This window comes from Artemia sp. Qi Xiang Cuo, chromosome 12, assembly GCF_049724085.1.
Source record: "Artemia sp. Qi Xiang Cuo chromosome 12, ASM4972408v1, whole genome shotgun sequence".
Taxonomy (NCBI): Eukaryota; Metazoa; Arthropoda; class Branchiopoda; order Anostraca; family Artemiidae; genus Artemia; species Artemia sp. Qi Xiang Cuo.
Genome location: NC_142805.1, coordinates 62,116,410 through 62,141,573, shown reverse-complemented (window position 1 = coordinate 62,141,573; position 25,164 = coordinate 62,116,410). Strand labels below are relative to the sequence as shown.

The 25,164-nt window shown below is 33.0% G+C and overlaps 2 protein-coding genes across 4 annotated transcripts in view; one reads left to right on the top strand and one right to left on the bottom strand.

The window, feature by feature from the left end:
- LOC148946382 (uncharacterized) overlaps positions 1 to 25,164 on the bottom strand; it is a 184,819-nt gene that overhangs the window by 42,935 nt on the left and 116,720 nt on the right. The gene's annotated exons all lie outside the window — the stretch shown is intronic.
- LOC148946383 (uncharacterized) lies at positions 1,652 to 24,316 on the top strand. 3 transcript variants are annotated; one of them, XM_089098423.1, is made up of 4 exons: positions 1,652 to 1,827; positions 8,089 to 8,274; positions 9,183 to 9,353; positions 20,675 to 24,316. In XM_089098423.1, the coding sequence occupies exons 2-4, from the start codon at positions 8,196 to 8,198 to the stop codon at positions 21,643 to 21,645; spliced, it is 1,221 nt and encodes a 406-aa protein (XP_088954549.1). In that variant the 5' UTR covers positions 1,652 to 1,827; positions 8,089 to 8,195; the 3' UTR covers positions 21,646 to 24,316. The 3 variants fall into 3 exon arrangements, with proteins under 3 accessions (XP_088954549.1, XP_088954548.1, XP_088954550.1); XM_089098422.1 differs by having other exon boundaries at positions 1,652 to 1,861; XM_089098424.1 differs by having other exon boundaries at positions 1,659 to 1,767.

Below are 25,164 nucleotides of genomic sequence, written 5' to 3'. Positions count from 1 at the left end.
CTTGGTGCTAAACGAGTCATTACCTAGAAATGGAAACCCCCCATGAGCATGGTGACACACCCCAACTGCCGAAATACTGGAAAAGGGTACAAAAAATCTGCAACTGCAAGTGCCGCCACGTCTTCTGACTCATATACTGATGTTTAATGACATACTTTGGGTCATTTTTTGCTGTATAGTTTTTTTAGTATATAGTAGTTAGAACCTCAGATAACCTAAAGCTTATAAGGCCAGTTCCAGTTTTAAAAATAAAAGTTGTCGTTATCTAGATTTTTAAGGTAATCTAAAAAATAGTGAATGGGATGGTCTCTATTGTACCAGTTGTGGGAATATATCTAACTCGACCTTACAAGGTGAGTGAAGGATCTTTTAAAGGCATTTTGAAGAAAAAAAAATTCAACGTTAATATCTCCAGTACGTGTTAGACCAGACCATAACCCCCAAAGTCACTTCTTTAATCAGTCAATTTAAAAAGACTTTTTTTCCCCTGTATCGTTTGTAGGCGGTAGCGTATGTTAGGGAAGGGCTACAGGAACAATCCTCCCCTGCATCGAGATCTTCATAAAAGGGAAAAGGGAGATTTGTGTGCATACTATTAAATGGAAGATCAGGTCCCAGCAACTGCTTTTGGGCAGTATTCTGTAAGTATAGTAGGTTAAAATTCGATTTTAGCCCCTAATTTATATTAAAATCGTCATATGGGAACAATTTCAGGGCGGTGGTATAAATGGCCGAAAAACAACGACTTTTGTTGGCCTGTAGTAAAATGTTGCTGTAGAAATATATGTTACTCCAAACAATTTGTTACTCCAGTAATGCACTGTATTAGTAGAGAGAAAAATAAAGGAATGGAGAAAGAAAGTGAATGAAAATGTCTTATGCAAAATTTTCATAGATATCACTGTACGTCACCGACGATCCGCGTGCTATGCGGAGCATAACAATCGGAAAAAATTGAAATATGGTAATTTTTTTTGTCTTTGGTTTATTTTTTGTCAATTTGTGGTACATTTTGTTTTAAATTGTTGGTAACACTGAACTGGATTACAAAAAGGTACCTTTTAAAACTTTAAGGGATGAATTTAAATGATATTACATATCCAAGCAATCAAAATAAACACCTGCAAATTTCCAGCAGAGGATTACCTTTTAAGCTAAAATAAGAATGATAATCATTATCTAAAAGCCAGTCTCCGTATGGCAGATTATGGAAATCTGCACCGCCCATCTGCAAATTTTATTTCGATGGAGACTTCTTTTCCGGCTCCGTATTGGCAGTTTGCAGACACTGCAACCTTCGACGTTGCATTTTCTGCAAGATGGCTGAATGACAGAATCTGCCAAATGGAGACTTGCTTTAACCCATTATTTAGAGGTTGATTTAAGTAGGGAGTCCTCCTAACTTTATTTTAAATACATTTGAAAAAATTAAAGGTAATATGCTTATTGATCGGAGGTTAACTGATAATTATTTTTAAATGGCATAAGAGTGGTCAGAACAGTGAAAGGGGCTGCACGCTTGGCGGCAGCCTCGTGCGCTTAAATTTTTTGACGCACTCTATTTAACAACTTGCACTCTTTTTGGCTCTGATTTGCATTCTTTTATGGCGTCGGCAGTTTCCAACCCTGCACAAGCTAGAAGAAACAGAGATACAATTCTAAACTGCAAATTTTATTTTCATTTTGTTTTGTTTTGTTTTGGACAGCTCATCCCAGGCCTCCAGCTAATGGCTTCATAGGCCTATAGCCCTAGGACATTGAAATAAAGTAACATAACAATTGACTAAAACTGATTCAAAACAGATAAAAATGAGAGCAAACAAGGAAGTATGATTCACATGCATTTGCTTTAGGCTATAAAGTAAGAATCTCATTCATTTGTTGCTATTGTATTTGTATAGCCTAGTTTAAGGCTAAATTAGGCAAAAATGAGGGGTGGTGGATTAATTTAAATGGTAATTTGAAACCAGGGTGGTTAGACTGTCTCCTGGCTCCCATCTCTGGGTTTATCTCAGTGACCTAAAATTGCTTACCCTATCGTTCTGAAAATAAAGATTATTGGTAAATATATACCAAATTGTATTATTGAGTTAGGAATAAAGTAAATACACCATTTGATGCCTTTTTTATGCTGATTATGAATAGCCTATAGTAATCATTTCTATTGGAAATGATTTTCAGCCCCCCCCCCATAAACTAACCTAAACCCCACCAGTAAAGTTCTACCAAATCATATTATTGAGTTAGGAATAAAGTGAATACACCATTTGATACCTTTTTTTATGCTGATTACGAATATAGTAATCATTTCTATCAGAAATGAATTTCAGCCCCCCCCCCTATATATGCCAATTCAGGGTTAGGTTAGGTTGTAGAAATATATCCCCTGAATTGGCATATATAAGGGGGGGGCTAAAAATAATTTCCAATAGAAATGATTGTTATATTTGTAACCAGCATAAAAAAAGGCATTGAATGGTATATTCACTTTATTTGAAACTCAATAATATGATTTGGTATATATTTACCAGATTATCCTTTGAAAAAAACTGCTTACAGCTCTCAAATGATGCTAAGTTTTGAATTTTTTTGCTGTATTTGATATTTTACTTAAAAGTAGAATATAAGCATGAACTTAAATTTAATACCTGAAATTCTTTACTTCATAGAATTTTTCATTGTTATTTGAGATCACTTTGTGAGGAGCTTTCAAATGAGGTGTTACATGACTATATTAAAAAAAAAATATATTTTGACTATTAGGCCTATTGAGATAGAGGCAGCCCAATTTTGTTGCTTCATTTTTTAGTCAAAAGCTGTCAATCAACACATCATTTGAAAGCTATCCTTCTTTTGAACATGTTTCTAGCATTGTTTTCTAAATCAAACCTAAAAGGGCCACACAAATCCTCTTTTGCCTCCCATCTCCCCTTTCCTCTCAAACCCTCCATGTCAAAACAAGAAAAATGAAAATTTGTAAAAAGATTTGTTACAGTTTGTTAATGATTTGTAAAGAAAGAATTTGAATTTGCCATGTTTTTCTTTGGGAGGTACTTATATTCAGGAGTGCGGGGGGGGGGGGGTATGGAGCTAGGACATTGCTAGGCAAGGATAACTTCTCCATTTAAGATATATCTTACTATAAAGAATTTTTTATGAATTTTTATTTTTCTTGTTTTGACATGGAGGGTTTGAGAGGAAAGGGGAGATGAGAGGCAAAAGAGGATTTGTGTGGCCCTTTTAGGTTTGATCTAGAAAACAAAGCTAGAAACATGTTCAGAAGAAGGATAGCTTTCAAATGATGTGCTGTTTGGTAAAATTCTACTTTAGTTACTTTTGGCTATCTTGGAAAGGGGTTAGGTTAGGAAAATCAAACTTTCAGGGATGGGTTTTACAGGCTAAAATTTGTCCCAGGAAAGTATTTTCAAGTATGGTTCTTCTCCCTCTAGAGAGGCCTGACCTTTGATGACCTTTAAAAATATGTGTGTTATAAAAGTGAAACCTTGCAAAATAGATCTTCTGCTTAAATGAAGTACAAAAAAATAGTTTTCAGATTCAAAACTTGCCTAAATCCAGATTTATAAGGTTTTAAAGATATTCTAATACATTTCCTAAATTTTGAGAAAATACATTGATATGGTGTAAAATTCTACTCAAATAACAGGAATTGCATTTTCAGAACCAAAGTCAGAGAAAAATAAACTGATAACTGCAAATTAAGGTAAAATATTGTTTTGTCAAAATTTCAATAGGTAATATACCTGTCATGTAGGCAAATTTCAGGACCCTAGAGGGAGAAGGAGCAGAGATAGGTACTTCAAAATACCTTCCCAGGACATACTTCATCCTGTAGACAATCCAAGAAAGTTTCATTTTCCTAACCTAACCCCTTTCCAGGATAGCCAAAAGTAGCTAAAGTAGAATTTTACTATGCTGTTTGATTTGACAAAAATGAAAATCCTCATTTTGGCTACCTCTAGACTACCTCCATAAAAGTAAAAAATAAAATATAATTGAATATTGTCATGCAACACTTCACTTGAAAGCTCCTGACATAAAGATTTTAAATATCTAAGTCTTATCCAATAGTTTTCAAACCAAATTTGAATTTGCCATGTTATTCTTTCTGATGTAGCCTACTTACATTCAGAGGTAGGAGGGCTTATAGAGCTAGGACATTTCTAGGCAAGGAAAACTTCTCCATTTAAGATATATCTTACTGTAACAAATCTTTTTACAAATTTTAATTTTTCTTGTTTTGACATATAGGGTTTGAAAGGAAAGGGGAGATTGGAGGCAAAAGTGGATTTATGTGGCCCTTTTAGGTTTGATGTAGAAAACAATGTTAGAAACTTGTTCAGAAGAAGGATAGCTTTCAAATGATGTGTTGATTGACAGTTTTTGACTAAAAAATGAAGCAACAAATTTGGGCTGTCTCTCTCTCAATAGGCCTAACAGTCAAAATATTTTTTTTTGGGAATATAGTCATGTAACACCTCATTTGAAAGTTCTTGACAAAGTAATCTCAAACAATGAGAAATTCTGTGAAGTAAAGAATTTCTGACATTAATTTTAAGTTCATGCTTATATTTTTACTTTTAAGTAAAATATAAAAAACAGCAAACAAATTCAAAAACTTAGTATCACTTGAGAGCTGTAAGTGTTAGCAGTTTTTTTTTAAGGATAATTTTATTTTCAGAACTATAGGGTAAGCAATTTTAGGCCAGGGAGATAAACCTGGAGATATGAGCCAGGAGATAACTTCATCTTGGTAATTTGAATGCACAATTAGGGCTTTTCAGAAGGAATTAACAATTAACAAAGATATTTTAAATTTTAACAGAATCATATAATCACAACATATAGCCTAGGCCAAAATAGCCTGCATATTTCCCATGTATTTTCTATTTCTTTAATTTGTCAATGATTCAGTTTTTGGACATTGGGCTCAAAAAAAGAATGTTTTACTGCAAGCAGGGCTGCCAAATATGGGAGAGGGGAAGGACCCCCCCCCCAGTGTTTTTGGTCATGTTGTAAAAAAATAAATTAGTAAAATTCTTTGCACCATGATTTTTCCAATGCTGTTATTATTCTTTGTTTGGTCCAATAAAGACCATAAAAATACTGACATGTCATCTACAGAAATTTTGAACTTGGTTGGTAAATGCAGCAGTTTTACCAACTCCTGCTGTGATTTTATAGATGATGCCACAATTTTACATTTGGTCAAATAAACAGTATTAAGATAGTTGCATGATTATCAAAATCTAAGTTGGTAAATGAAGTGGTTTTACTGACTCATGCAGTGATTTTACATATTGTATTCAAAACATACATTATACTAATTATTGCCAAAAAACAGTCAGTAAAATTGACCAGCCAGTTGGTAAAATCCCTTTCCCCCCCCCCCCCAAACATTTTGGCTAGTAACAACACTGACTGCAAGAATATCATGGAATGTTGTTAAGTCAGTTTGATAAAATAAAGGAATAGAGTGGAACCCTCTATGGTTTGTAAGGTTGTTGTGCTTTACCTCTTTGGTATCATTCCTACTTGCTAAAAGAAACAGAATAAAATACTTGTGTTTATAATGGTACACACTCAGGAAATGAAGTTAGGTTAATCCCAATGAAATATACCATAATATAATGAAAATATATTACTTTACAAAAAATGGCTATATTTTTGCACAATAGAGGGGGTGAAGGTAAAGTATAATGGGTCTGCATGCAAATGTGTTAGCTATGATTTTTCTGCATACTATGAAGTAAGAATTGTTTTCTAACTTCAGCTGTCCAAATACTTTACCCCTCCCCTAATTTGCAAATATATAGCCCAAATTGTATAAGTATTTCACCCTTCACTTATTTTCCACTGAGTGTAAGCTAATTGTCTCTTAATACAGACATATAGCCATCCTAGCCATGTGGATTGTTGCTTTGGATTTAGGATCCTTTGTCCAAGAGGGGAAGGGTTTGAATCATAGTATACCCAATTATTTGGTTTGGGATGGGGGTCAGTGGTGTGACTTTATAAGCTCAGGCAGAGTCAACACAGCTCTAAATGGGGACCTGGAGAAATCTGGGAAGGTAAGCAGGAAGGGTGTGCAAAAGCACAGGATGGCTGGTCCCATCCCCCATCGCACTTCCTGGCTAAAGGGCCTTGACACAAAGATCAGTATCCCCAGTTAGGACCTTAAGACTCTAGTGCTGCATCCTTTACCTTTTTTTTTAATACAGACAGATAAAACTGGTTTGCTCTCAAGTGTGTACCACTATGTACCCAAGTACCCAGAATAAATTGCAAAACCTACTTCAGAACATTCTAAAATTTTTACTCACATTTTTCCTTAAAGTGTATCAGTAACCTTTTTCTTCACAATATAGTCAAATATTCCTTGAATTGTATATTTATGTGCAATTTCCTCACCCTGAGAATTGCTGCTTTACTTCTTCTTTCTTTGCAATTATTTCAATTTGAATAAAGAATTAAAGGTTTATTTTTAGTTGTTTTCCCCCTCAAAAGGAAGTACCATAAAAGTCAGAAAACTAATACAAAAAACTTCTCTTATTGTTTCTAAAAGCACTTCAATGTACTATCCCTTCTAGTAATGGCCAAACATACAGCTAAAGTTGCATATTCTTCATGAGTTTTCCAATTGCTTGATAGTGTTAATATTGTTTTTTTTTTTTTGCTACAAAATTAATTTGAAGAAAAGAATCACATGTAGAAAATTTAGATTAGAGTTTAGAGATATGTTTTAGTGGTTTTCAACTAAGAAGGGAACACTATAAAATTTTGGAAAGTACTTGCACAAATTTTAAAACAATTAGTCATGTCGTTCATAAAAGAACCTCTCTTCCCTAACCCTCACATGTAATGGTAAAATATTCTATCTCATTTTATAGAATCTCCATGAATTTTCATATGTGACTCTTTTCTTCAAATTAACAAAAGAGCAAACTAACAACATTAACAGGACTAAGCAGCAGGAAATCTCATTGAGAATATATGATTTGGGCTTTATATTTGACCATTAGGAGGAGTGAGAGCAAAGTGAAGTAATTTTTAGAATGATACAAGTTGGAGTTAATAGATTTTTTTTTAAAGTAGTTTTATTAATTTTATACAGTTTCCTTGAAGGTACCAAGTTGAATATAAAAAATTCACCCAATATAAAAAAAATTGGGGCATCTAGTTGAGAATACAGGGAAAGGTTAAAGTTTATTGGTGCGTCTTAAAGTTTATATTTGATTTTAAACAATTTAAAGTACTTTTCAATATATTGTAGTGTCTCCTTCTGCAGAGTCAAGTTGCAATGCTGATACAACCTCTTCCAAAGGAAATGTTATAAAATTCTCAAAATATCTTTAAAACACTTTGCATGGAGGAAAAAAGAATAATAATCTCAAGAAGATTGTCCTTCTTTGTTGAAAGTAAGCCCTTGATTAATATTTCAGAAGAAATGACTAGTATTGTTATATTTTGGTAGATATTAGAAAATAAAGGACTTATTTGTCAGGAAATATTTCTTGCATTGCTTGAGTCTTACTTTGGATTTGAATTTTAAATTGCTGCAGAAGGTAGAATTACTTAATTTTTGATTAGTAAATACAAGACAATTACATTATATCTTTTTACATCTGTTGTCACATATTCTTGAGCCTTATAGGTAGGAATATATAGATATAGTCTTGAAAATAAATAATTGCATATACCCAATAGGCCTGCACACAAGGGTTTTAAGCATCAAAACCATGGATAAAGCTTTCATTTCAGTAGCTATAGACCTACCATATTTTCCAAGCCAACCGTTTTCAGCTTGAAAAATTTGCTAACTGAATACAGATAACAGCTGTAATTTACTTTTATACCATGAAAGTTTACTATAACCAAAACTACACTTTAAATAGAATGACATCAGAAAGACAGTTTTTGAATTTTAGAACCCTCTTCTTAAAAAAAACTAATTACATTTATATTGCTTTGATTGCTGAAAGAGCATACCGTAACCTGTGCTTTAAACTCTACTTAGATAAAAATTGGTTTTGCAGTGTTTAAAAGTCAGTATAGTTTTGGTATTTTCAGGGACTGTGGCCTCTAATCTTCTGACTAAAATCTGAGTGCCATAACCAAGTGTTGATAATAGTAGTTTACTTCCCTTAATTTGCATTGACTCCAATCCAAGGGATTTTATGGAGTTGCCTCAAATTTTGAATATGGCTGAGCTTATCACAACACCTGAGGTTTTCAACATCTCTTTTATTAAAAAAGGTAAGTTATATTGTTAAATTCTCTGCTACAGAATAAAAGAAATTTTGCTTTGCTCTAGAAAATGATTTTCACTTTTTATCATTCTTCTTTGTTAAGTGGTTCATTTACTGTGTATACACTTGGATATAACCATTAAGAGTTGAGGGATGATAAAATTGGCTGTTTTTTGACACAAAATATAAACTCAATTTTTTAGCCATAATTTTTAAGTTAGGGGAGACAGGTTATCATCTGGCATGAGAATTTTCTCTTGCTCTTTCTTGTATGTAGGTATGATAAAGGAAATATTACCACCAAAGAGGGGGCAATTATAGGTCAGCAAGTTTTTTTGAATTTATAACATGACGAATGTTGAATTTGGATGGAGATATCAAGTTATAAGACATGTAAGAAAGGGATAAAGTTAGTTGACTTTTCAGGTGCTTAACTTTGAGAGCCTAAATTTTGTTTTTATATTTTTGGAACTAATCCACTGTATGTAGAAAACTTCAATTGATTGGTATTTTGGTTACTTTTAATTGTCTCAAAACTTTCTTTGTTTCTGTGACTAAAAATGTTTATTTTTTGGAAAATTTAATTATTCACCTTATTTAATTTTTTTCTTATTCAATATTATTCATTATTTTACCCTTATCTAGGATATTCTGTTTAATAGATTTTCATGAGTTTTACTGAATGATTTATTTTTTGTTTGTCTTTATAAAAAGCAGATTTAAAAAAACAATCAGTGAAAACACCTGCATATACATGTGATTTTATGTTTTCTATATATTCAATGTATATGTAACATTCAATATAGATGTATATTTTTTTTATATTTAACACAACTAAAAGAAAAAGTAGTTGGATTTGTTAAGTAAGCTTTACTGTTCATATTTTCTGTGTCCTTAATTAAAGTTTTTTTTTAGAGGTTGCTGATGATTTGCCAGGTAACAGTGATACACCCTTTCACATGCCAAACCATTTTTTGTCTGCAGAACATGAAGATGTTCCTTTGCTTACTTTACCCAGTGTTTCAGGGCTATGTAAAGTTGAATATGATGCCCAGGAGTCAGGACCCTTATGTTCTGAAAATGAAGGTACATATCAAGCATTTGATTCTTTTAAAATGAAAAATATCAGATAATATTTCGTGGGACAAAAATAGGGCAAGTGGACTTACTATTAAGTTGGAATTTGTTTTGTCTCATTTCAACTTGCAGGTTTTTGCCAAACCCTTTTTGTTGTCTGACATAAACATTTTCAAATTTTCAGTTGAAAGTGGTTTGGCAATTATTGTTATCTATCTATTTATCAATTAATATATAAATATGTCTATTATTTGGATTTACTTTGAATTTTAAAGAAGTAGAAAATTAGCAATTATGAACTGATCTGCCTATCAGAAATCTTTATTATTGAATATTAATTTACTAAAGAAGTTTTTTCAAACAAAATACTGGATTCATACTGTGTTGTTGAAGTAAAGAGTTTCTTGTTTGTCAGTTGAATGATATGTTTCAATGATACAGCTGCAAAAAAATATCAAGTCCTGTTGGACTTTAAAAATAAAGAGGAAAGTTTTACTCTGGTATTAAATTCTAGGGGCAGTCAGGTGGTATTTATCCAAATATGCCCCTCCCCAATTTTATAAGTATAACTTTCGGAATATTTGGGCTAAGAGGGGTACCAACTAATTTGAAAAAAAGACTCACATATAGAAAGTTCAGAAATTATATTGAATTGCTTCTAGGAATAATGTAAGTAAGAAGTGTTTTATTTTATAGTGTTTCCTTGAGTGTGCTTGGTTAACTAAAAAATAAATTACCAAATGTATATAATTTAGGAAATCAGTTTTTAAATGCTGGGGAAGGGTAAAGTGTATTGCAACTAGGGCACAGCCAATATATTGGGTAACCAATATTATTGGGCTGATATGAGGGTTTGTATCATTATTAGATATCGGAAAAAAAATATTGGTTATCAGCCAATACTTTTTTTATGCGCAACTTGTCCAGGAGAGGGCACCAGATTGCCTGAGGTAACTTTTGCTTGTCCAGTATTTGGTGATGGAGTCACCAGCTATGTCTGACCATGGTGGAGATTGCAGCAGAGGCGAGTCAAATGAAATCAAAGTATATTTGTTGTCAATACAAACCTGGTGCAGCAATGTTCGAAATGTAGGGTGACTTCGAGAACGTATATCTTCTACCAAAACAACTAAAAATAATACAATAATCCGTGCATTTCTGATTAATTAATCCTCACTTGCGTGGGTGAAAGGTCCAAGACACGCCGCGTGTCAACACCTTGGAGAATCCACATATTTACCTTGGAAATTTAGCTTATCTGTCCGCATTTGTCAGCATACTGGACGATTTTGTTGACATATTCTTTAAATTCCTCCTCCAAACTTAAAACTCTAGCTGCACCCCTTTACCCAGTGTGCCTATACATCATATTTGTTAGTAAGAGACTGTATGATATGAATATAAAGTTTTCACAGTAATATGTGAATGATTAAAATTCAAAGTCCCGCTATTGACATTTGGGTTTTGAATAATCTACAATAAATATCTTACACTTCTTTGAATCAGGTTTTTATGTATTTGTGGTTATGTAGCTAAACCCACTTCTTTGATTAAACTTTTTTCTTATTTGTCACTTCTGTAAATATCCGCCATTTTGTTTGTATGCTTTGACACTGTTGATCAGAAATGGTAACGCAAATCAAACAATTATTGTGAATGGCCTAATTTTTGGAATCCACTGTGAATTATTGGGGCTGTTCTTTGGTGTGTTATAGACCCAGGAGAAACACGTGAGTATGAATATTGGCAGAGAGTGGGGTTTAAGCTTTAAGTTTTTTTTCCGAAGGGAAATTTATCGGCAAATTATATTGTTATTGTGTTGGTAGGGTACCAATAAATCGGTATCAGATCCAAAATATCTAGATTGGCCAGGCCTTAATTGCAACATTTAATATTATGATATGCATTTTTGAATTTTTAAAAGTACCTTTGAGAATGTTTTTGTTTCCTACTGAGAGTGGAAATGTACCACTGATATAACCCCTTCTGAAGGGAACAATATAAAATTCTGAAGCGTTCTAAAAGACAATTGGTAATAGTCAAGACTTAGGCTACAGCTCTTTGGTTGGAATAATTTTAATAAAACAGAAGTAATGTCATTAGTCTGGTTGTTTTGAATTCTCATTGATGCTTTTCTAACAATCCCCCTCCCCTCTTGTGAATCTTTTGTTGGATTCACTGATTGTCGAGATAGCGAAGTAATAGACATACTTTTAAATCAGAATATGGATTATATGTCTTGTCTTTGTCAGATATTTTTTGCTTGTCTTCCAACCGCAGACAATATGACCCTCTTCTTGATGTTATGGCATCACCATAGGTTTGATACAACCACCCAGGGGAAAATACGAATTATTCCTTACAGCTGAGACCTATTAGACTGATTTAGCACTCGGTATACGGCAGGCTTGTATGTATCGATTCTTGTTATCGATGTGCTATTGGTTCCCAATTGTCTCTATTTGGTGGTCTCGGTTTTACTTTATTTTATTTCACCATTGCCACAGACTTTTTTTTTATTCCTTTTGCCTTAGCTATTCGGATTCATTCAGAATCATGTGTTCCCCTGCCTATGCCTTCAGAAATATCTAAAATCTTCATAATCATCGTTTAGTTCTATAGTTCATAACAGGGTGAGAAACCAGCAATTTTAGTTGAATCCAGAAAATCCATAGTGTATTCAGTTCCTCCCTCCTGCTTAACACATTCCTTTTTCAATCGTAGTTTTCATAAATATCTAAAGTGTTATTCTTTAGTTTTAGGGGACATCTCTGTTTGCAATTCAATGTGATTTGTTACTGTTTCTTGTTCCTTGTGTTTTCCATTAGCTGATCAGAGTTATTTTGTGTAATTAATTTAAAAAGACTTTCCGAAAAAGAAGTTTTTCAAAGAAAAGTATAGTCCATATTAAACTTAAGATCAGAAGAAATAAAACCTGTAATAATTCAAACTCAAAACGACCAGAAATTATTATTATTAAAGAATAATTGAAACCCAATACAAACAGAAATTAAATAAATAAACAATTATTGCAAACAAAGATAGAACAGGTACTAATATAAATGAATAACTAAAGCTTAAATTGAATATGCAAATCAAGTTTAAAACGAACGAAAGTTTGAAATATTGTAGGTTTATATGGCATTCTTATTACGGCCTTTACTTTTATTTTTTTTGGAAAAACTTTTTTTGATTTTTTTTTATTAATTTATGTGCGAATTTGATTGCCAAAGTTTCAAGTTCTTCAAAATTTTCTATTCCAAAATAATTTTTTATATATTTCGATATTTAAATATTTAAAAATATATGATGGTATTCCAGTGACGTTATAAAGTATAGAAAAGTTTAATACCCTTACATTGTACTAAAGGTTAATACCCTTAGTCTTTTCGAACGCCCTCATTATCAGATGATCCTACATGTTAAAAATTGTTTGTAACTGTGATTTCTTGAATTATGGCATTTGTGACTTAGAAGGGAGTGGATCATTTAGATTTGACCATTATTGGATATATTTTTATATTGCCGAATCTAATTTAACATTTAGTGCAAAGTAAGTATTTTAACCTCATTTTAAGTGTGGCTGTTGTGTGAGAGAATAATAAAATCTTTAACTGATGAGCTTTTAGCTATTAATATTATATATATATATATATATATATATATATATATATATATATATATATATATATATATATATATATATATATATATATATATATATATATATATATATATATATATATATATATATATATATATATATATATATATATATATATATATATATATAAAATATTCAGTTTAATTTTATTAGTTCTTTCCAAGACAGACATATAGTACCTTTATATATATACCTTTTCAGACAATTGTTGCGCCTGTCAAACTACATCCATTACATCCAATCAATGTTTTAGATAGCCATTTTATTCAACGTTGTTGAAAGTTTTGGAAATTAGGTCTTTAAGGATGACAACCCCCCCCTCCCCCCCCCCCCGCAGCCCTCAGGGCAAGGGTTGTAAGGTATGAACTGGGGCATATAAGGTTTTTATTGAAAGCGTGGAAACTTCAAAAGGGCTCATTCAATTGGAAATTGAAAGGGCTAATGCCTTTTTTAATAGTTGGAAGTGATTGGAGAGCGACTAACGCTCCTCTCACGCCCACCATTTTCCCAAACACATCCAATAAAAATTTTGTGATCCATTTTGTTCAACGTAGTTGAAAGTTCTTGAAATAAGGTCTGTTAGGATGATAACCCCCTCAGAGCCCTCAGTGCAAGGGTTTTAAGTTATGCCCTGGGGGCATATAAAGTTTATATAGAAAGTTGTTATAGAAATTTCCAAAAGGGCTCATTTAATTGAAAATTGAAATTGCCATTTTTAATATTCGAAAGTGAGTGAAGAGTAATTAACCTCCCTCTTATGCCCACCATTTTCCCAAAAATATTCAATCAAAGTTTAGAGATAGCCATTTTGTTCAACGTAGTTGAAAGTTCTGGAAATTATGTATTTAAGGATGACAAACCCCCTAGAGCCCCAAGGGCAAAGGTTATGCGTTTTGCCCTGGGGGCATATAAGGTTCTTATAGATAGAGTTGTCGTAAAACTTCAAAAGGGTTCATTCAATTGGAAATTGAGAGGGCTAGTGCTCTTTGTAATAGTCGAAAGTGATTGGAGGGTAACTAACCCCCCTGTTACGCCCACCATTCCTCCAAACACACCCAATCAAAATTTTCAGATAGCAATTTTGTTCAACGTAGTAGGAAGTACTGGAAATTAGATATTTGAGAATGACACCCCCCCCCCAGCACTGAGCGCAAGGGTTGTAAGTTATGCCATGGGACATATAAGATTTTGATCTGATTGGAAATTGAAAAGGCTAGGGCCATGTTTAATAGTTGAAAGGGATTGGAGAGCGACTACTGCCCCTCTCACGCCCACCATTTCCCCAAACACATCCAATAACAATTTTGAGATAGCATGTTATTTAACATAGTTTAGAGGTTAAGACATCTGTTCTTAGGGGAAGACAGACACCCTACGAGCTATAAGGGAAAGGATTGTAATTTATTCCATAGGGGCATACAAGCTGCTAATAGGAAGCGTTTTCGTTTTTAAGACAGCTCATTTAATGTAAAATTGAAAGTCCTAGCGCTCTTTTTAATAGTCGAAAGTGATTGGAAGGCTTGACATTTTTATTGTAAAGATCGATGTGGGTATAATGTATTATTTTTTGTTGTTGTTGTTGTTTAGACCAGGGCGCTTCATATCGAAGGAATTGTCGTGGGAACTTTGAAAAGGGCTCATTCGATTGAAAATAGAAACGAATGATGCCCTTTTAATAGTCGAAAGTGATTGGAGGGCAACGAATCCCCCTTCCAGTCCCCCCCTTCCACGCCCACCCTCCCATTTGCCCATTATGTTTAAAAACTAAATGTTGCCTTAAGATTAAATCAAAATGCACTGTGATAATGCTAATTCCCAATAAGGCATATCAGCAGTATCCCAAGAACGACTGAGCGTATTATGTTCAAACTTTCGGGGCTACTTCTGCTTCTGAAATTTAACAAGATCACTCTAGTTCTGATGCGATCTTGCCATCAATGTAATCAGGCTGATTTTTTTGCGACTCTCACCGAGTAGTCAATCTTATGTTGACTCCGTTAAGTAAGAAACTAAATTAATCGGCACTAACCGGGCCCATATTATTAAAAGAGTGTATGTTGTTAAAAATTACTGAAAATTTGTCTCCTGCATACAAATTGAAGGCCAAACTATAAAGTCTTAAAAAACGAAAAAATTTAAACAATTATTTTCTTTTTCCCTGAAAATACTATGTCAATATAAAACAAACAGAAATTAATTAAAAAAAACTATTTCAACAAAATAAGTTTTTCAAAGAAAAGTATAGAACTCCATTAAACAAAAAATGAGCAAAAACAAAAACAAATAATCTACCAAGCGTGAAACTACCACAAATCAGTATCGATAAATAAATGAAGCCCAAAACGAACAGAAATTACAATAAATAACCGAGTCAAACTCAAAACGAGCAGAAATCAACATAAGTTGGGCGCAAAACCCCTATGCCCTCCCAAGGCCAGATTAAAATTTGCACTTTACTGAAAAAAATATAAATGTTTTTACTTTTATAACTTTAATAAATCAAATAATATTAACATTTTGATTAATAAATATCAGTATATGTATATTAAACTGACAATGCACATTCATTTGTATTTTTTCAGTAAAGTGCAAATTTTTTTCTGACCTTGGGAAGGCATAGGGGTTTTGCGCCTAACTTATGTTAATTTCTGCTCGTTTTGGGTTTCATTTATTAATCGATGCTGATTTGTGGTAGTTTCACGCTTGGTAGGTTATTTGATTTTATTTTTGCTCATTTTTATTAAATGGAGTTCTTTACTTTTCTTTGAAAAACTTATTTTGTGGAAAAAAGTTATATATATATATATATATATATATATATATATATATATATATATATATATATATATATATATATATATATATATATATATATATATATATATATATATATATATATATATATATATATACATATATATATACATATATATATATATATATATATATATATATATATATATATATATATATATATATATATATATATATATATATATATATATATATATATATATATATATATATATATATATATATATATATATATATATATATATATATATATATATATATATATATATATATATATATATATTAATGTTTTGTAATATTTTTGCCATGTAACAATTCTTTGTAATGTTTTTATAGTATTTGGGGACAAGGGAGAGTTTTTCAGAAATGTTCTCCCTGAAGTGCTACTCACTGCAATGTCTGTTGAAAGGATATATATATATATATATATATATATATATATATATATATATATATATATATATATATATATATATATATATATATATATATATATATATATATATATATATATATATATATATATATATATATATATATATATATATATATATATATATATATATATATATATATATATATATGTCAGTATAAATTGTCTATGTATGTATTTTTGTGTGTATATTCTCGAAAACGGTTCCATATTTTTTCGAGACAATTGGTATCTTGGGACATTCTCGCATAAAAAAGAATGATCTAGATAGTTCAGAAGTCTGAGAAAAATCGTTAAGAGCCTTAATTTTGGTTCTTGCAAATGACGAAATCATATATAGCATCATATAAGTATTTTCTTATATGATTTTATGCATAGCATAAATAAGATTGTTGAGATTCCTACGCAACAGTTATTGATATAATATAATGTCTGTTGAAAGGCCCATTTGCAGTTGCAGTCATAGGCAGCGCAATCGCGCTGCCTAAGTAAAGAACGATGTTGGCACAATGTATTATTACTATTATTTTTTTCCATACCAGGGCACTTTGTATCGAAGGAGTTGTCGTAGAAACTTCGAAAAGTGCTCATTCGATTGGAAATTGGAATGGCTAGTGCCCTTTTTAATAGTCGAAAGTGATTGGAAACCAACTAACACCCCTTCCACGCCCACCATTTCCCCAAATACATCCAATCAACATTTTGAGATAACCATTTTGTTCAGCATAGTTGATTTCCAGATAGAAATTATGTTTTTGAGGAAGACACTCTCCCACAGCCCTCAAGGCAAGGGTTGTCAGTTATGCCCTGGGGGCATATAACATTTTTATAGAAAGTATTGTCGTAGAAACTTCATTCGATTGGAAATTCAAAGGGCTTGCGCCTTTTTAAATGTCGAAAGTGATTGAAGGGCAACTAACCCCCCTCTCACGCCGACCTTTTCCCCAAACACATCCAATTAAAATTTTTAGATAGCCATTTTGTTCACGGTAGTTAAAAGCTTTCGATATTAAGTCTTTGAGGACGATAACCTCCTCAGAACCCTGAGGACAAGGGTTGTAAGTTGTGCCCTGGGGGCATATTATAGATAGCGAATTTGTAGAAACTTCAAAAAGGGCTCATTCGATTGGAAATTAGAAGGGCTTGTGCCCATTTTTGATAGTCGAAAAAGATTGGAGGATAACTAACAACCCTCTCACACCCACCATGTCCTCAAACACATCTAATCAAAATTCTCAGATAGCCATTTGGCTTGAAGTAGTTAAAAGTCCGGAAATTATATTTTTGGGGATAACACTCCCCCCACAGCCCTCAGGGCCAGGGTTGCAAGTTATGCCCTGGGGGTACAAAAGCTTTTTTTTTTATAGAAAGCTTTGTCGTACAAACTTCAAAAAGAACTCATTCGATTGGAAATTGAAAGGTCTAATGCCCTTTTTAATAGTCGAAAGTGACTGGAGGGCATGTAACTCCCCCTCTCACGCCCACCGTTTCCCCAAACACATCCAATCAAAATTTTGAGATAGTCATTTTGTTCAGCATAGTTGATTTCCAGATAGAAATTATGTTTTTGAGGAAGACACTCTCCCACAGCCCTCAAGGCAAGGGTTGTCAGTTATGCCCTGGGGGCATATAACATTTTTATAGAAAGTATTGTCGTAGAAACTTCATTCGATTGGAAATTCAAAGGGCTTGCGCCTTTTTAAATGTCGAAAGTGATTGAAGGGCAACTAACCCCCCTCTCACGCCGACCTTTTCCCCAAACACATCCAATTAAAATTTTTAGATAGCCATTTTGTTCACGGTAGTTAAAAGCTTTAGATATTAAGTCTTTGAGGACGATAACCATCTCAGAACCCTGAGGACAAGGGTTGTAAGTTGTGCCCTGGGGGCATATTATAGATAGCGATGTTGTAGAAACTTCAAAAAGGGCTCATTCGATTGGAAACTAGAAGGGCTTGTGCCCTTTTTAATAGTCGAAAGAGATTGGAGGATAACTAACACCCCTCTCACACCCACCATTTCCTCAAACACATCCAATTAGAATTTTGAGATAGACATTTTGTTCAAAGTAGTTAAAAGGTCTGGAAATTATGTTTTTGGGGATAACACTCCCGCCACAGCCCTCAAGTCAAGGGTTGCAAGTTATACCCTGGGGGCACATAAGTTTTTTTTTATAGAAAGCTTTGTCGTAGAAACTTCAAAAAGGACTCATTTGATTGGAAATTGAAAGGTCTAATGCCCTTTTTAATAGTCGAAAGTGACTGGAGAGCAAGTAACTCCCCCTCTTACGCCCACCGTTTCCCCAAACACATCCAATCAAAATTTAGAGATAGTCATTTTGTTGCTTGAAATTAGGTCTTTGAGGATAACAACCCCCTCAGAGCCTCAGGGCAAGGGTTGTAATTTATGCCGTTGGGGCGTATAAGGTGTTTATAGAAAGCGTTGACGTAGGAACTAAAAAAGGGCTCATTCGATCGGAAATTGAAAGGGCTAATGCCCTTTTTAATAGTTTAAAATGATTGGAAGGCTTAACGTGTTTATAGTAAAGAGCGATGTGGGTGCAATGTATTTTTTTTTTGTTTAGACCAGGGCACTTCGTATCGAAGGAATTGTCGCAAAGATTTCAAAGTGGGCTTGATTGATTTATAGTACAAAGAAATAGTGCACTTTTAAATAGCTAAATTTAATCGAAGGGCAATTGATCCCCTACTAACACCCACCCATCCTATTGCCCATCATGTTTAAAAACTAAGTTTTGCCTTAAGATTAAATCAAAATGCACTTCGTTAATGCTAGTTCCCAATAAGGCATCTCAGCAGTATCCCAAGAACGACTGAGGGTACTAAGTTCAAACTTTTGGGGCTACTTCTGCTCTTAAAATTTAACCAAATCAGAATAGCGTAAGTGTATCCAAGCTATCAAAGAAATTAAACAGATTTTTTGCGAAGGGTATCAAAATTTCTATTTCAGGTCAACCAGAGGAGGTATGAAAATAAATTAAACACTACTATTTGTATCCGGATTTTTAGAAGGGTGTATGTTGGTAAAAATTTCAGAAAAATTCCCTCCCGCATCCAAATACCAGGCCAAACTGTAAAGTCTCAAAAAACGAAAAGATTTAAACTATTATTTTCTTTTTCTGTAAATTGCCTGTAAATGGCAATTTACAGAACGTATAGGGTTTGGTATTTTAAATCATGTTATTCCTTTCCTTGTTCAGTTGTTCGCTAGTATCCGTCGATGGCAGTTCATATTTTTTGGATTTTGTGCAAATCGCGGATATTGGCGAATAACTCGCTTTTATGGTTGTTAGGTAGTTGGTTTTAATTCTTTTAATTTTTGGCTTTTATTGATACATCGTTTCGTTTCGCACTGAAGAAGAGAGGCGTTTGTTCTCTCGAAATATTCGCTTCGTTTTTTCAGTATCTTCATTTGGCCTATAAAAACCCCATTTTTGCTCGTTTTTCTTTCTTTATATATATATATATATATATATATATTTTATATATATATATATATATATATATATATATATATATATATATATATATATATATATATATATATATATATATATATATATATATATATATATATATATATATATATATATATATATATATATATATATATATATATATATATATATATATATATATATATATATATATATATATATATATATATATATATATATATATATAAATGTATTTTAGTTTGTTTTCATGCATCCAAGTTTAAACTCTACATAACGATCGCTCATGTAGTTCAATCATTTTTTTCAATCAATCAAAAAGACGTGGAGGGTGGTTTGTTGCCCTTCGATATTTTTTAACTCCTAAAAAGGGCACTAGAACTTCCGATTTTTTATCCAATGAGCCTCTTGGTCTTACCCTATTTTTGCATAGTACCCATATTGTAGCAGTCTTCCATAGTCTTTAAGTCTTGGTGAAATCTTTCACCTTGCTCATTACTAGTAGTGACTAAAGTCTCTGAGAAATAGTTCAAATGGCTATATAAATAGTGAACTTGAATACTCATGTTACAACCATGGTTTCTGAAACGGATAAGCATATTGTTTTCCAAGGTGACATAATATTCAGCTTTGTGGTTACCCAAAAAGTGTTTGACTTCTACAAATGATGTACATTTTTTTTGCTCTTCCTCATTCAGTTATGAAAAATCCTAATATTTGTTGTAACATTGCATCTCCTCCATTTATGGTTGGATTTAACCTAGGTGCATTTTTTGGTCGTCTAAGGTTTCATTTCCGCTCTTTACTTACATCAGAATATCTAATTTTAATAGCTAATATAAGCATCAGCAAGAGCTAGAGAAAAGGGTTCGAAAATAAAATTTGTTGTTAAAATATATCGAAAGATATACTGTTTTCTTTTTTAACTCAGTCGAATTTTTTAGGTCGCTTCTCACCACACGTGTCTGGACTATACTTACAGAGAAATACGTCACTACTTGTTGATACTCTGAGTGGTTTCTCAAATCCATTTGCATTGGAATCTGAAGCAAAAGGCTTCGAAAATGATAAAACATGTTTGAAAAGTCGCTTGCAAAGTAAAAAGCATAGAAAATCAGAAAGACATCAAAGCTCACATAAAGGAGAAAAGAAATATAAATGTGAGGTATGTGACAAGGTCTTTTCTCAAAAAGCACATTTGAATTCGCATCAACTAGTGCATACGGGTGAGAAACCGTTTAATTGTCATGTATGTGACAAGACTTTTTCTCGTATGTATAGTTTAAAGACACACCAGAGAATGCATACAGGTGAAAAGCCTTTTATATGTGATGTATGTGAGAAGGCCTTTTCTGAAGCAGGATATTTGAGGCAGCACCAAAGAGTGCATACGGGTGAGAAACCGTTTAAATGTCATATATGTGACAGAACGTTCTCTCAATTGAATGCTTTAAAGACGCACCAGAGAGTGCATACAGGTGAAAAGCCTTTTAAATGTGGTGTATGTGACAAAACCTTTTCTCGAGCAGACAGTTTGAATGCGCATCAAAGACTGCATTCACGTGAGAAAATGTTTAAATGTGAGGTATGTGAGAAGACCTTTTCTGACGCAGGAAGTTTGAAGCAGCACCAAAGAGATACGGGTGAGAAACCGTTTAAATGTCATATATGTGACAAGACTTTCTTTTTTTTGCATGTTTTAAAGACTCACCAGAGAGTGCATACAGGTGAAAAGCCTTTTAAATGTGATAGATGTGATCAGACCTTTTCTCAAGCAGCAAGTTTGAATCGGCACCAAAGAGTGCATACGGGTGAGAAACCCTTTAAATGTCATGTATGTGACAGGATTTTTTCTCGTTTGTATACTTTAAAGATGCACCAGAGTGTGCATACAGGTGAAAAGCCTTTTAAATAAGATGTATGTGACCAGACCTTTTCTCAAGAACCAAATTTGAACCGGCACCTAAGAGTGCATACGGGTGACAAACCCTTTAAATGTCATGTATTTAACAAGATTTTTTGTCGTGTGTATACTTTAAAGACGCACCAGAGAGTGCATTCAGGTGAAAAGCCTTTTAAGTAAGATGTATCTGACCAGACCTTTTCTCAAGCAGCAAGTTTTAACTCGTATCAAAGACTACATTCAGGTGAGAAAGCGTTTCAATGTGATGTATATGAGAAGGCCATTTCTGACGCTGGAAGTTTGAAGCAGCACCAAAGAGATACGGTTGAGAAACTGTTTAAATGTCATGTATGTGACAAGACTTTCTCTTTTTTGCATGTTTTAAAGACGCACCAGAGAGTGCATACAGGTGAAAAGCCTTTGGAATGTGATAGATCAGATCTTTTCTCAAGCAGCAAGTTTGAACCGGCACCAAAGAGTGTATATGGGTGAGAAACCCTTTAAATGTCATGTATGTGACAAGATTTTTACTCGTTTGTACACTTTAAAGACGTACCAGAGAGTGCATACAGATGAAAAGCCTTTTAAATAAGATATATGTGGCCAGACCTCTTCTCAAGCAGCAAGTTTTAACGCGCATCAAAGACTGCATTCAGGTGAGAAAACGTTTAAATGTGATGTATGTGAAAACGCCATTTCTGAAGCAGGACCAAAGAGTGTATACTAGTGAAAAACCAACTCAATGTTCTGTAGGTGAGAAGAGTTTTGAGCGAGTTTATATGCAAGATTTTTTTCAGGAAACTGGCAATTACTAGAGGACGAGAATTTCATAAAAGTTGGTACAAACAAAAATGAAATTGTAAAAAACTAGTCTGCTCTTTGGATACAGATCAAAGACTGCACACAGATGAGAAACATTTTAAATGTAATCTATGTTAGAAAATTTTGTTCTGATTTGAACAATTTTTAAAGGCATCAAAGAGTGTATGCAGGAGTTTAGTGAGAATGTAATAATACAAGCTGGATCCTCATTGGTTTGTTGTCATTATTCTCACAAATAATTATAACTACTACTATCGAGTTAGATTTATTTAATTCGGAATTAATATCTAACAACCCATTCTAAGAAAAGCATCTTGGTTTATAGACTGCAACAAGACCTTCAGGCATAATGGTAGTTTTTATTGAAAGAAGTTTTGGTATTTTTAAGATATACCCCCTACCGCTCAAGAAGTGAAGTTAGGTTAATTCTAATAAAATATACCTGATTATGATAAAAATATAATACTCTAAAAACAAATTTGGGCTATATATTTACACATTAGGGGGTTGAGTGTAAAATATAGTGGGTCTGCATGCAAAATGTGTTAGCTACAATTATTCTGACATTATGAAATAAGAATTGTTTTCTGATTTCACACTGTCCAAATTCTTAACCCCACCCCCCTCTTTTGCTGAAAAAAACTTTGATCAAAAGAAACAGGTCTACATTGTCCTAAACTTGAAAATCAAGATTTTCTTGTTTGTTCAAAAGACCCAAAAGCTTTGTTTTCAAATTGCTTAGAAATTATTCCATTGTGTTCCTTTTTCAAAATGGGCTAACGATTTTATTTTCTGATTTAGTTTGAAATTTGCAGGGATTTCAGTTGTGTTTTCTAGCTTAAGTGGACCACAAATTTGATTTGAGATGGAGGGGGCCTGTCATGGAAAAAGTTGGGCAGCAAAATAACAATGCTACTTGGCAGTTTTCAAATTTGTTGGTACATCGGAAAGTTTTCAATTATGAAAGTTTAAAGGCATAGTAATGAGTTTTACTCTCAGATATAGTTGCTTCTAAGGATTTGAGAAGGACCGATTTCAGCTCTTTCAGAGAATAAAGTGCTTGTTTAACTGATCAGAACAAACGTGTTACTGGTTGCCGGCTTTTTTGGCTATTTTTCTCGGGCCAAGCAAAAGGCTAGTTATTTCAAACTGACTTACAGAGAATATTGCGGTCGTTGAAAGTAATTTAAATGAATTTTGATTAAAAATGAGGTTTTATAAATTTACTAATTTGTTTTGAAATTTTGGGCAAGATGAATGTAAAACAAAACTCATTTGCTTCTTCAAACTGCATATTTTAGTCATTAGCCTACTGCGATTTTAAAGATTTGCTTTTCTTCCTTTTTTTTCTCTTTTGAGATTCATGTAAAATTCACTGAGCTCCCTTATGAAAATTGGGATTCAAAAAACTTATAAACTATATTTAAGGTTGGCTACTAAAAATTATTTATTTAGCCCAAGAAGCATGAGTCATATCCTAGAAAAATCTCTTTATTCTTATTATGAAAAAAATTCCAATTTTGAAGGCAAGGTGACTGTTGTTTTTCCATATTATTGGTTTTTCTGTTGAATAAATACACCCAAAGCTCATCAATTCCGTTGCAATCGAATTTTGCATGTTTTCTATTTTTTACTGTTTAACAGAATATATCATGCTTGTGACCGTTTCTAATTCTGCTGTCAATAAAATTCAGTTTCTCGATCTAAATTTCAATGCTATTGCCCAAATTCAACTAATACAGGCTAGTATAAGGTGCATATCGGTTACATAATACAGACTCAAGAAGTGAAGTTTGGTTAATGCTAATGAAATCAAACAAAATATAATGAAAATATAATAGTTTAGAAACAGATTTGGGCCGTATATTTGCACGTAAGGGGGGGGGGGGAAAAGCATAGTATATATTAAATACGTAACCTAACTTTACCTGACCAAAATATCAAATAAATACTTAAATAAGATATACCTACAATTTATTTGCCAAACTAGCCAAAGCTAATTCTCTGGTATAAAGGAGTTGCTTGACCAGTTTCTTGTGTCATGTTCGCATCCTTTGCGATCGAAATTCTCGAGTGTGTATTATATAACCGATAAGTATCCTAGTATAATTTTAGAACTAGGCTACACGCAGGTGATGGGTTTTGTCTAGTATTAAACGCGTTTCATCCTCCCATCCCGTGGAAGAAAATTTAGTTCTCTTAGACCCCAAAAACATGAAACAACTCGTCACTCATCTCTGTATGATCAACTAATTCCAATGAAATTGAAGTATCCAAAAAAAGTAAATACATAATAAAAGTGTATTTCAGTTGTCATTTGGAGTTTAAAGCGAAAGGACCCAGGTGGGATTTTTTTGCATTCTCAACGCCTGTTTCCTACAAAAGTCACCTAATAATGATAATATTAATAATCTTTATTCGTTCCATTTATCACACTGCAATAACATGGGTATCGTCAATTTAAGCAAAAAAAAGAAAAGCACAAAAAGACACAACACCAAGAAAAACACAAATGATGAACCATCACCTCTACTTCAGGACACTATTGTTGTAACATCTGACATAGTAGGGCACAAATGATTTTAGATATCTTGTTGTCGAGTGTATAGGCGGGCACTCCAACGGTTTTTTCCCTCTTTCAGAGTTGCCAACCTTGTCTTGTGTGCGTGGGTCTCTGAAGTAAACGGAGGAAGGATATCTCGGTGTGTT